Raw genomic sequence first — 14,213 nt, 5'->3', positions numbered from 1 at the left:
TTATATATTTCACTTATCAAACTTATATTTGGTCTGCTGGAGGGAAGCCCCTTTGAAAGAGGCCGCAGTTAGAGAAACTTGCTTTAGCTACATCATTCAGTAATTTCCTTTCAGATGTTAAGCATTGTTCTCTCCTGAGAAAACTGTGCTCTCTCTTGACAGAGCACTGATATTTAATTAACAACAATAACCAAAAGCCAACTCCTAAAGACACTTTAATCCATCATTGTTTTAGTCAGTTGAGCTTTTCATATATATTTTCCTATTTGAGCAAGAAATATGAGTATGTGATAGTTAAATATGTAAAATATACATTTATGTGCTTAAAAAAAAAAAGCTGTTGTGTCATGAGTGTGTCTTCTCAGAGTAGATAGACTTTGTAACAACACAGCAGAGCACATTAGCAAAATTCCTGACATCTTACTTTTCTGTTGCTTGTTGCCACCCTTACAAAATTTAATATATGGGAGAGAATTCTGAGTTAGGGTGATCTGAAGTGAGTGATTGGCCTGTTGCTGGTTTTTTGTCCCTAACACACTGCAGATGATGGTGTTTGACCAGCCGAGTGGGGTTCTTTTGGGTGGAAGTTTATGGCAGCAAATGACCGAGAACACAACAAGCAGGGGCAAATCAGTGATGGTTAAGCAAGAATAAACATTAAAAAAAATTGAAACAGTTGCAGATTTCCTTATATCATTTCAATAGACAGATTTCTAACTATTCAGGCTATTATTTTTTTTTTATTATTAAAATTTAAAAGTGTGGCCGTGGCTGGTTGGCTAAGTGGTGGAGTATCAGCCCAGCATATGAAAGTCCCAGGTTCAATTCCCAGCCAGGGCACACAAAAGAAGTGCCCATCTGCTTCTCCACCCTTCTCCCTCTCCTTCCTCTCTATCTCTCTCTCCCCTCCCACAGCCAGGGCTTCATTGGAGCAAAGTTGGCCCAGGCGCTGAGGATGGCTCCATGGCCTCCACCTCAGGCGCTGGGATGGCTCCTATTGCAATGGAGCAACGCCCCTGAGGTGCCAAGCATCGGCCCCTGGTGGGCATGCCAGGTGGATCCTGGTCGGGCACATGTGGCAGTCTGCCTGCCTCTCCACCGCTACTCACTTTGGGGGGAAAAAAAAATTAAAAGTGCAGCATTTTATAATTTAGTATTAATTTAAGTGGTTCCTAGACTAATATTCATTGCATGAAATATTTTTCCACAGTGAAGGGAGAAAAGGTTAGAATGTTAGTGCTCAGGCCTGACTTACATCTATTAAATGTGTTAGTTTGGGAGCAACTCTGCTTAGTAATTGGCTCTTTTTCTAAGTTTCTATTTAAGCACTTTCTACACTAAGTAAACAGTTACACCAGAGTCCTTCCTATCCATTTCTATTCTATTCTACTTTCCTTTTCATAAAACTCTTACACTCAGATGCTCTTGTTGCATAGTTCTTTGAAGTGTCTTAAAGTCATAAGGTTTTTATTTCTCTTTGTGGCTTTTGGAAGCTGGAGAATAGTTGAGTTTCTTTTAACTCTTAGGGAGGAGAGGAAAATAAAACGTGTTTGCTTAACAAAAATTGCTTTGTGGATGGGGATGGGGGGAGAGATTGGGGAGACAGAGAGTCATTTAAGTACAATTTTGTATTCTGTTTTTTCCTATCAGTTTGTTACCATCTTAAGTAGCCAGCTATGCTTACTGTCCTTAGAATTCTGTGTAGCACATAAGAACAAACAACATAGTGGATTACACACTGCATAGCTTAGAAGGCCTTATATTAAATTACCTATCGGTAAATAAGAATTCCAGTTGCCCAGCAACTTCCCCCCACAGGGGCTTGTCACTGCCACAGACTTAAGAAAACAAAGTTCCAGATCATTTTAGGTGGGAGTGGGTCCCCCTTATGTATATTTGTTGCAAGTCTCTTACCTGTCTGCTTCAGGCAATTAAATGCCTTAAATAAGCCTAGGAAATGGATGATCCAACCCTTATTCCTCCAAACAATGAACAATGTACACAGAGATAGATTTGTTATTTTACCTGGTAAATCAGAAGAGGCAGGGCTTTGATTAGTTTTACTAGCCTAGGAAATAGTTTACAAAATCCATTATTTTACAAAGGTTTGGATAATTTTAAGACCTCATTCTAAGTAAGGGATTAGACGCCTAGATGGTGTGGTATTGACTAGTGAAAGTGAAACAGAAGGGCCAAGCTTAGATCATGGTACGGAGTCAACAACAGATAAAGACTAAAAGACTAAGATAAAGGGAACACTGATGATGGATAGATTGATTGACAGATAAAATATATAATTCTTTTAGTTCCATGTCCATGTTGGTTGGGAGTAAGAGTTTGTGTAATCTTTTGAAACATTAAAAAATATTAATGAGTACTTCTTTTTATAGGGGTGGGTGAGGAATCACCTGCCCCAGATAGCCTAAGTTTTGTTTTGTTTTTTTGTATTTTTCTGAAGCTGGAAACGGGGAGGCAGTCAGACAGACTCCCGCATGCACCCGACCGGGATCCACCCGGCATGCCCACCAGGGGGCGATGCTCTGCCCATCCGGGGCGTCGCTCTGTCGCGACCAGAGCCATTCTAGCGCCTGAGGCAGAGGCCATGGAGCTATCTTCAGCACCCGGGCCAACTTTGCTCCAATGGAACCTTGGCTGCGGGAGAGGAAGAGAAAGAGAGAAAGGAGAGGAGGAGTGGTGGAGAAGCAGATGGGCACTTCTCCTGTGTGCCCTGGCTGGGAATTGATCCCGGGACTTCCGCACACCAGGCCGATGCTCTACCACTGAGCCAACTGGCCAGGGCCTCACCTAAGTTTTTATCGGTTCTGTGATTTCAATAATTATATAGTTTATTAAGCTCCCAAATGCAACTAACAGATAATTTATTAGTCTGTTTGGTATTTATAATATTCTTCAGAGGTCCATGAATTTAGCAGTGGTGAGAATATGCCATTATGTACTCTGAGGCACATTCCATAATGTCCAAATTCGTATTTTTAAATGGAGGAATGCAAGCTGTAGGTTCTGATTAGTTCCTTTTTCCTGAAGAGGCATTCTACTTCCCTTCCTCTCTTCCTCTCTCTCACTCTGGAAGGTGTTTGGAATTAGAGGATAATTGTTCATCATTGTGTATTTAATCATCTTTAAGTACTCATTACCTCTCCGTTTTCCTCTAATGTGTTTCCTAACATTTAACAATTGTTTATGTAATGTTAACCTTTATTAAAACTAGCAGTAGCTTTAAAATACAGTTTTATCCATGTAAGTGCTCATAAATTTTTTTCTTTTTTGTGAATTGTATTGTTTTTCTCCAGTAGATAGGGGGCTTGTTACATTTAATGGTTTCTGCATTTTATTTACTCATTCAGATTATTCAGGAGCTGCTGTCTGGTGGGCTGCTACTGCCTTCTAGTGGTTACTCTTTGCATTTCCTTTATCTTCACCAACTGCAAATTCCTTTGTGATGGTTTCTCTTCAAAACTTAGTTTTTTGAGTGATGCTCTTTAGTACCTTTTGGTACTTGTATTTTTCTTTGTTTTCTTGAGTTGTGTCAAACTAATTCAACATCTTTGTGTTCACTAATATACCCTTTATTCTGAAATTCTTAACTATGAAAAATCACCTAACATTCTGGTCGGGTACAGCAATTTACCTTCATTGCAGGTGTGGTCCTAAGGCCAAAATTAGAGAAAGAACAATAATTGTAATGTTTTGTTAGCTTAATGTTAGTTTGTGCCATACATGTAGGACTACAAGTGTTATATGGTATAAACCTTTAAATAAATTTAGGATATTTTATTTTTCTATTGGATGCATTTGAGAATTAATTCTGAAAAAGGATTGATTTAGAACAGGTTGATGACCACTAACTTGCTCAACCTTGCCATACCGCTCAAGTTCGTTTCAGACATTATTTCAGTGTTTGAATTCTGGCAATGTTATCTTCCTTACAGGCCCCGCTTCTGTTCATTGTAATCGTGCCAAAGAACAAGTCCTCATATCTAAATGTATTTATTTTATATTCATGGCTTTTAATAGAAAGCATATTGAATTTTTAATTTTGTTCTTCTATAATCCTGAGATTTGACTATCTCTTTTTTTTTTTCCTTTTAAAATATGTATATAACCATGAAAAGTTTCCCTTCATGCCCTGGTCTCCTTATTAACCCAGCTATTTCTCACATTGTATTTTCTTGTTCATTTATAAACTTTGCCCTGCCAGGTGGCTCAGTGGATAAAGTGTAGACTTGGCTTTAATAGTGGTCATGAGTTCGACCCCTCGTCAGGGCACATACAAGAAGCAGTCAGTGAGTGCACAATTAAATGGAACAATTAAGTGAAATGAATTTGTGCTTCTCTCTCTCTTTTTCTCATCAATGGAAAATTTTTTCACCTGAGTATATCCACTACCAATAGCTTGTACATACTTAATGAAAGGTTCTATTTATTACCTTTATTTTTAAATGCCTTGATTCCCTATCACTCCTTTAATTTCCGTTGAACTTTGCTAACTTCTCAACTTTATTTTACCGGGTTCCAGTGCCCTGCTGCTCAACTGTTTCCTCTAAGAAATAAACTAGTTTGATAGAGAAAGAGAGAGAGAGAAAAAGAAAAGGAAGGAAGAGAGGGAGGGAGGAAGGGAAATAAAAAAGAAAGGGAAGGCCTGACCTGTGGTGGCACAGTGGGATAAAGCGTCGACCTGGAACACTGAGGTTGCTGGTTCGAAACTTTGGGCTTGCCTGGTCAAGGCACATGTGGGAGTTGATGCTTCCTGCTCCTCCCCTTCTCTCTGTCTCTCTCTTTCTCTCTCACTCCTCTCTCTCTAAAAATCAATAAATAAAATATAAAAAAAAAAAGAAGGGAAGGGAAGGGAGAAAGTAGCTTGATTCTGGCTATTGCTAGAGTGACCTTTTGTTACTAAAATAGGTAGTTCTTTGATCTTAATATTTGTCTGACACTTGACATAACACATTCCAATTTGATATTCACTAAGTAAAAAAATATATATATATATTACTAGTTCTTTACATTTTTTAAAATGGTTATTACATTCTATAGCAATATGCAGTACCCACTCATTGTTAGTTTTCCACAAAGACATAAGAGTCAAGTACAAATATTGTCACTCATCTGACTTTAAAAGTATCTATTCTACATTTTTACCTAATTTCCTTTTGAACCTTATCCATACATTTATGAAATCAAAACTTTTCTACTTAATTATTGTCCTGTCTCAGTCTGGCCAGATGTTGGCCAGATGTTTAATATGTGCCTAGGTAGAGAGCCATGAATTTTAGGGGATGTGCAGAAGAAGCACAAAACATAGGCTTTACCTTAAAAAAACCATATATTGTGGTAGGGGACATAAGAGTTATGCATGAATTTAATAACAAGAATTAGAAGAAATTCATGATTTAGTAGACTATTAGTTTAATGTAAACCAGCCCTGAGTTTAAAAAATGTAAAACTTTTAAAATCTAATAGTAATAGAAAGTGCCCATATCAAGGACTGAATAACTAGTAATTTTTAAAAAAAATTTTATTTAAGTGAGAGGAGAGAAGATAGACTCCTGCATGCGCCCTGACCAGGATCCACCCAGCAACCCCCATCTGGGGCCAATGCTATGTCCATCTAGGGCCATGCTCACAACCAAGCTATTTCTAGCGCCTGAAACGGAGGCTCCACAGAGCCATCCTCGGCACGCAGGGCTGATGCACTTGAACTAATTGAGCTGTGGCTGTGGGAGGGGATGAGAAAGAGAGATAAAAAGGGGAGGGGTGGAGAAGGAGATGGTCACTTCTCCTGTGTGCCCACTGGGAATCAAACCCAGGACCTCCACATGATGGACTAACACTCAACCACTGAGCTGACTGGCTAGGGCGAATACATTTTTTAAAGCATATTAAAAACTACAAGGTATTCAGTTATCAGATACTGGTGTTTTTGTATATTTTTTAAGTTTTTATACAGTCATTATTTTTAGCTACCATATTGATTTATACAGTTATAATCATCCCAGTTTTTTTGTGTGTGGTAAAATTGGTATGTAACATTACATTAGTTTCGGGTGTACAACATAATAATTTGATCTTTGTATGTGGTATAATAAGCACAATAATTCTAGTTACATCTGTCACTATATAGTTGACCCCCCCTTCACCCATTTTGCCTACTCCCCAACCTCCTTTCCTCTGATAACCACCCATCTGTTTCCTGTATCTATGAGTTTTGTTGTTTGTTCATTTGTTTTGTTTTTTTTTAGCTTGTACAGATAAGTTAAATAATAAGGTACATATAAAAGTTACGTTATACCAAGGACTATTAAGTATGCAAGTCTGTTATGAGTAGTAATCTGTTCGCTGGTGGAGGGTCTAGACACCATGTTTGGGGTGGCTGTGACAGCAGTGAGGTTTGCCACATTGACTGTGATTCTTCCTTTCATGGCTGATTTCTCGGTAGCCTGGGACGCTGTTTGATAGTATTTTACCCACCTTAGAACTTCCAAAATTAAAGTCAGCCCTCTCAGACCCTGGTGCTGCTTTATCAACTAGTTCACGTGACATTCTAAACCCTTTGTTGTCAATTTAACAATCTTCACAGCATCTTCACCAGGGGTAGATTTCATCTCAAGAAACCACTTTCTTTGCTCATCTATTAGCAGCAGCTCCTCATCCGTTTATGTTTTATCTTGAGATTGCAGTGATTCAGTCACATCTGCAGGTTCCACTTCAAATTTTAGTTCTCTTGCTGTTTCCACAAGAGATTATCTGCAATTACTTCCTCCACTGAAGTCTTGAACCCCTCAAACTCATGCATGAGGGCTGGAATCGACCTCCCCCGGACTCCTGTTAATGATGATATTTTGACCCTTTCCCATGACTCATGAATGTTCTTAGTGGCATCAAGGATGGGGAATCTGCTCCAGAAATTCTCAGTTTGCCTTGTCCAGATGCGTCAGAAGAGGCAAGACTTATGGAGCTATAGCTTTATGAAATAAATAAATATATATATATAATTAGGATGGCATCTTCTATTCATCCTTTTTATTTATTTTATTTATTTTAGGGAGAGGAGAGAGAGGCACAGAGAGAGAGAGAGAGAGAGAGAGACAGGGAGAGAGAGAAGGAGGGAGGAGCAGGAAGCATCAACTCCCATATGTGCCTTGACTGGGCAAGCCTAGGGTTTCAAACCAGCGACCTCAGCGTTCCAGGTCAATGCTTTATTCACTGCACCACCACAGGTCAGGCTGAAATATATTTTTTAAATAAGACTTGAAAAAGTTGAAATTCTCCTTGATCCATGGGCTGCAGAACTTCAAGAAATTTTCCTTTTCATGAATTCATAACTTGGCTAATTGACGCAAGGCCTAGCTTTTGACCTTTCTTGGCTTTCAACATTCCTTCCTCAGTAGATTTAATCATTTCTAGCTTTTGATTTAAAGTGAGATATAACGTGATTCTTCCTTCCACTTGAACACTTAACAGGTTGAAGAGTTATTAATTGGCCTGCTTCAGTATTGCTGTGTCTCAGGGAATTGGGAGGCCCAAGAACAGGGAGAGAGATGGGGGAGTGGCCTGTCAGTGGAGCAGTCAGAGCACACACAGCACTGGCTGATCAAATTCACTGTTTGATGTGGGTGCTGTGTGTGGTGCGCCTAGATAATGACAAGAGTAACATCAAGGATCACTGATCAGTATCACCATGATGAATATAATAATTATGAAAAAGTGTGGAATAGTGTAAGATTTACCAAAATGTGACACAGAGACATGAAGTGAGCAAATGCTATTGGAAAAATTGCACTAATAAACTTGCTTCAGTCAGGGTTGTCACAAACCTTCAGTTTGTAAAGAACACAGTACCTGTGAAGCACAGTAGAGTGAAGTGCAGTCTAACGAGGCATCTGTGTATGTCTTTGTCTGACCTAGTTCTCTCTAAAACCCACTCATCCTTTTTTATGTCCACAGCCCCTTACCTAGCTAGGACCACTGTCTGTCATCTGTCCTACTTGAAGGCCCCAAGGGAGGAGTGGGTGGGAACATTTTGGAAGAAGAGGTATTGGGTTAGGATGTACAATACCTAATAGACAGCATGTGGAATTTGCCTTTTTCCATAACGGATCCAACTTTATTCAAGTTTGTAACTATATAGATTGTCATCTCATGATATATAACTTTCTTTTACAGCCAAGTACTGTAATCATTTGTGTGAGCTCATTTATTCTGGGAGTGGGAAGGAAGTTAGATGGGGAAGGGGAAGGTGAGGAAAGAATAATAGAAGATCTATCTATTGTTATTCCATTTTCCTTTCTAATGAGGTCCCCACCTCCTCTCTGTTAAAGGTCACTAACTTGACTTTCCAGATATACATGAGAGGCTCTGTCACATTTCTCTCTAAATCATAACAATTATAGTATCTTAATCTATTTGGCTAAAGAGACCCTCATCAATTTAGTATGGTAAATCGAGCTCTACTCTGACTTCTGTTTTTCATGTTATATGTGGTATGCTGTTCCTGGCGTCTTGTGAAATAAGACAGTGCAAAAACTCCAGGCTGTCTGCTTGGATTGTTTGCATTGGGGTTTCCTAACACATTTTGTGGTGGAAAAAAAAAATCCAGATATCCTCAGGGGAGTAGGACTTAAAATTAGAGTAAAAAACAATCTGTTTCGGCAGGATTTTCTTCCCTAGATTTGAAATAATAAGTTGGCTTTTTCCCACCAATTTTTCCAGTTTAAACCTCAATGGTGCTGGGCCATATATTTATCTGAACATGTTTGTCTCACTGCCCTGCCCATGTAAATAAGTCCCCGGAGAGTGGGAACCTTGTCTGTTTTGTTCTTAGGGCTCAGTTTCAGAAGGAGCATCTGACAGTTACTCACTGAAAGAATGAGGCTCCTACTGTGGGGGTTGAGTGGTTTTCTTTTTTAAGTATGTCCATGTTTCTTTCAGCGTTGGAGAGGGGTCTCTTGAAAACACTGCAGAAACTGGATGAATATCTGAATTCTCCCCTCCCTGATGAAATTGATGAGAACAGTATGGAGGACATTAAGTTTTCCACACGTAAATTTCTGGATGGCAATGAAATGACCCTGGCTGATTGCAACCTGCTACCCAAACTGCACATTGTCAAGGTAGGCCTTTGGGGTGTAGTGTCATTGCTGCGGAACCTAGTCTACTCTGTAGGTGCTAAGATAGCTCTTCCTTTTTGTGTCTTCTGACATATGACTAGGAACCTCCCTAGTCATATGTTAACTACATTAAATAGTGTAATTTAATGCTGTTAGGCTATAGTTGAAACACCACAGAGTTAACTAAGTAGAAAATTATGCCTTCAAATTGAGGCATATGAGAAAGAGAAATACCATATTTTTCTGTGACTGCATGAAAATTCAAAGCTGTAACAGGTAACCCTGAATTAGAATTTGATATACTGACATATCATCAGTTCTGTTTTGTGATCACCTGGCCTTTTCTGTTCAAGGCAAAACATGCTTATTGAGCATTTATTGTGTGAGACTCTACTAAATAGAATAGTAATAAGCACTACTTGTGCACTAAAGATTAAAATCAAGAAGAACAGAAATCTAAACTGGTGTGTATGTTTTAAAGTATCTCTCTACTGATTACCCTTGGCTGTCTCTCTGGATGGTCAAGCAGGCATTTCCAATCGGTGTCACACTTCTGAATCGCTGCTGTAGTTTGCAGTCCTTATTTAAAGTTCTAGTTAGAACGAAGGTGACTTCTCTCTGATGAAATTGATGAGAATGGTATAGAGTAGTAGTGTTTTTCAACTACCTATTTGCACCGGTCCGCAGAAGAATTAACCACCCTGAAGCTGTACGAAGATTATAGACCCAATGATCTTAGCCATATTCACTTATGCTCAGGGTGATTTCTGCTTTAGCAGTCCCTGAAATAATTCTCCTATTTTCACTGGTCCCCAAGTGTAAAAAGGTTGAAAACCACTGGTCTAGTGCTTTCTTTCAAATAGAAGCAGTTCTCAGAGATTCACAGAATCAATAGTTCTTAAAATCAGAGATGTTTCTGGTTAACATGGAAAATAAATGTTAACTTTTGATCTTTTTGTATTTCAGGTGGTGGCCAAAAAATACCGCAACTTTGATATTCCAAAAAGAATGACTGGCATCTGGAGATACTTAACTAATGCTTACAGCAGGGATGAGTTCACCAATACCTGCCCCAGTGACAAGGAGATCGAAATAGCGTATAGTGATGTAGCCAAAAGACTTACCAAGTAAAATTGCATTTATGAGAGAGATGTCTTCACATCTTTTCCTGATTAAGAATATGCTTTTCCTAACAGACTGCTCCTCTTCCTATAAAGTAGAAATTTTATTTTGCATGAAGGATAGATAAGGTATAGTAGCCATCTTTAAACATACTCCTAAACAGTATTATTTTAAAATTCTTTTACCCTGCCGACCTGCCCCTGCCCCTGCCCCATACCCTCCTCTCTTCTAATTTGGAGACACGTCGTCATGAACGTTTTACGTTAGAGGTAGTTTGCCATCTCCCGAGAGCCCTCGCCATTGTGTCCATTCACTGTATAGACGGCAGGACTTTTGAGGTGCAGTGTTTAACTGTTAAAATAGGTAACCATGACCTCATCAGTCAGCCCCAAACTGGTGCATAATGCATGGTACAAGGAATATTTATGTATTTTTGGAATTTTATAATATTAATAAGAGTATATGGAAGGATTGCTACTGTATCAAAATACTCTGTTCCAGTGTTGTCTATCCTGGGGGAACTAAAGGGTGTGAGCACCGCAGGGAGAGCCTTCTACAGAGAGTCACTACAGAGTTTGCTCTTTACTTTGTATATGGATTTTTACTTTTCCTAAAAGCATGTATCCTTTATACCAGCTGTAACATGTGTCACTATGTAGAAGTTAAAAGTTTAGACGGAGGGATAATCTCAGTCTTTCTCAAGCATTTTATTCATAGCAGATAAACCATTGGGCACCTGACATTCTGTCTAAATGTGGTGTTTGCTGAATATGTTTTGCCCAGTGTCCATTCATGTGGAACATTATAGTTTTCTTCCTTTGTTTTAAAAAGCTCCGTTTTTGGTAAGTCTAGACCTTGCTGTTTGTAGATGTTTTGAGCAACACTACATAAACTGGTATTTGGTTGCCTCAACGGTAGCAGTAGAGTGGTTAGTAAGGTAAAAATTAACACAGCAATTAACCCAAGGAATGTAGGGTGGATTAGTCAAAATATCAAGTAGACTTGTTTCTAAAGCACATTTAATGTGGCTAATCTAAAGAATGCATTTATCCATCCTACATTAAAAATAAGATAAAATACACAGAACAGCGGCTTTTCCATCCCACCCCCACTCACTGTTAGACTTTGTATTGAGGATGGCTCACTGTGTTTGGACTAAATGGTGATTGTTATGATGAGTACATATGTACTACATACAGTTTTGCCTAATGTTAATCATTGTGTTTCCTTCAGTTATTTTCTTCCACAGCTATGTTGGGAAATAGCACTCTGCATGTTTGTGTAGTTTTGAAATTGAAGTCCTGAACCAGGAATTATTTGTGCTCTAATGAAGGAAGGTGGACTTGGTGAACATAGAACAAAAGTTTGTTGTGCATTCATTCACTTTTATAAAAAAAATTTGAACTTTCTAAGTACCATTCCAAAGACAGGTTGTGAATATACTACATTTTTGGTGAACTTTTTTATAACTAACTTGTTTAAGAAGTGCTATTTCTCATGGGCTGTTTTTGGAAATTTTAAGTGTATTGCTTTAAAATGGCAATGATTTCTTCCCTTGGCTATGCTAACATTTAACCAGCACTGGCTTTATGGAAACAGCCTGATTTTTGTAAGAATACTGCAATTTTTAACCAGCAGTAATTAGCTCAGTACAGAAAGATAAGAAAACTCCATATTGTATCCATTTGGCCCAGGGAGATTTACTTTACCTTTCTTAAAACTCCTTATAGCTGACCAGAAGTTTGAGCCCCCACATTTTTGTAATTCAATATTGGATGCTGATATATCTGGTTCCAAGAAGAGGCACGATCAGGTTATCTATTGAGAACTATCTATAGCAGCAGCTTCAGTGGGTGAAAAATGTCACATCTGCACCAGTACACAGGCAGCCACTGTCACCTCCCACCTATTGTTAAGTAGTGGTAACTGGGCGCCAGTGACACTGAACCTTGCCTTACAGCTTAAAGTATGAAAAAGATGCAGAAGGAAGGGTGTCTGTTCTTTCCAGTAAATGGTGAACTGAGGGGGGTGCAGAGAAGAGGGCTAGTGAGGAAAGAGCGACAGTCCTTAGCTAGAGTGATGAAAAATACATTCTGAAACTCAATTGTGAAGTACTTTTAGCTTGGATATTTATTCTTTATCTTTAAAAAAAAATGTATCCTGTGATTCCACTCGCCTGTCCCTCTCAATGTCCAAGGAAGGAAGTCTGTTATGAGTTTGATGAAGGCAGAATTATTTTTCTCTGTAGAAAGACCTTATTACTTTATCAGGGAAGTTAGTCAGATCATACTGAGCTTGGCAAATGGACAAAAGCCTACAGTAAATAGGATGATCCCAGCAAATGCTTTCTTGCCCCATCTTATATTAGTAGAAAGATCATGGCTTTCATCTTAAGAGATTTGGGAATAAAAGTTTTTGTGGCAATTCATCTAGTGTATGGTTGACATAATGGGAATCATCTGATATTATTTATGCAACTACTGAATCATTTCCCCTGTGTTTAAACAAACAAGGGTATTAGAGTCTGAATGGAAGCTCTCACTGTTTCCCAAGGGATTCTGAGAAGTTTCTGTGTTCAACAGTTGGAAAGCTCTCTCCTGTTTCAGTTGGTTGCGTCTTTTTTTTTTTTTTTTTAAGTAAATGCAGAGTTTTCTATACAATTCTGTTACCTCTTAGTAGGGTTGTTGACTTGTGATAAAATTCATATAAGTTTTTATTCCATGGAACTTTGGCTTCTGCATCTTATCTCTAAACCCTTGATCAATCTGGTATACAATAAAGAGATTTCTGACATTTATTCTTACCCTAAGTTGATCAACTGTAGAATTTAGGCAGTTTTACTTCTTTTGAGTTTCGAATCTCCCCAGAGTTGCATGTAGATAGCTTTTTATTTCTGTGAGCTTAAAATATTACCTTAGAAAATATCTACAAGGTAAAAATGATAAGAAATAAAAGTGTATTTTTCATCAACATTTTGATACACATTTCATTAAGTTTATCGAACCAATTTCTTATACTGGTTATAACAGTATTTGATTCAAAGAGAGGGAGCATTCATTATTGATATACTATATGGGCTTTTTTATTCCATTCTTTACAAATTATCAAGGTTGATGCTGTCAGAATTATATTTTTATCATGGGAAAACATTTCAACTCCCTAAGTCATAATGTTGAACAGAATTGGAGTATTTTCTTTAGAATTACTTGAAAAGACAAATGAAAGTTTATTATAGAATGCTTGTATTTTCTTTTGTCTCTTTGGAACCAGTATATTGCTGGCAGCTATTGTATTAAAATAAAGTATATTTTCACTATCATAAAAGGTTCTTTTATTCTCCCCCCTCATGAAAATAAATAGCAACTTGGGGTAAAAGTGTTTTATTTGAGACTACTTTTTTTTCCCCACGAGTAGGTGATTCAGCACAATTAATACATTAAAGGGGGAAAACCTTATCATCTCAATACTTGCATAAAATAATTTCATAAAAACTTTCATTCTTAGCAAAAAAGGACCAGAGGTTAAAAAAAACCCCCATAAAAACACTCAACAAGGCCCTGGCCAGTTGGCTCAGCGGTGGAGCGTCGGCCTGGCGTGCAGGAGTCCCGGGTTCGATTCCCGGCCAGGGCACACAGGAGAAGTGCCCATCTGCTTCTCCACCCCTCCCCCTCTCCTTCCTCTCTGTCTCTTTCTTCCCCTCCCGCAGCCGAGGCTCCATTGGAGCAAAGATGGCCCGGGCGCTGGGGATGGCTCTGTGGCCTCTGCCTCAGGCGCTAGAATGGCTCTGGATGCAACAGAGCGACGCCCCAGATGGGCAGAACATCGCCCCCTGGTGGGCATGCCGGGTGGATCCTGGTCGGGTGCATGCGGGAGTCTGACTGCCTCCCCATTTCCAGCTTCAGAAAAATGAAAGAAAAAAAAAAATCAGCAACATAGGACCAGAGGTAAAAATTTTTTTTACCT

General features: G+C 38.8%; 1 protein-coding gene across 1 annotated transcript in view; it reads left to right on the top strand.

Annotated features, from left to right (window-relative positions):
• The window catches only part of CLIC4 (chloride intracellular channel 4), a 78,969-nt gene extending 65,555 nt beyond the window's left edge, over positions 1-13,414 (top strand). Inside the window, exons 5-6 of the mRNA XM_066270081.1 lie at positions 8,950-9,131; positions 10,095-13,414. Coding sequence (XP_066126178.1) covers positions 8,950-9,131; positions 10,095-10,259 — 347 coding nt within the window. The 3' untranslated portion in view covers positions 10,260-13,414. The remainder of the gene's footprint in view (positions 1-8,949; positions 9,132-10,094) is intronic.
• The last annotated feature ends 799 nt before the right edge of the window (positions 13,415-14,213 follow it).

The sequence above is a fragment of the Saccopteryx bilineata genome, chromosome 3 (genome assembly GCF_036850765.1).
Source record: "Saccopteryx bilineata isolate mSacBil1 chromosome 3, mSacBil1_pri_phased_curated, whole genome shotgun sequence".
NCBI classification, from domain to species: domain Eukaryota; kingdom Metazoa; phylum Chordata; class Mammalia; order Chiroptera; family Emballonuridae; genus Saccopteryx; species Saccopteryx bilineata.
This window is presented reverse-complemented; position numbering and strand designations above follow the sequence as displayed.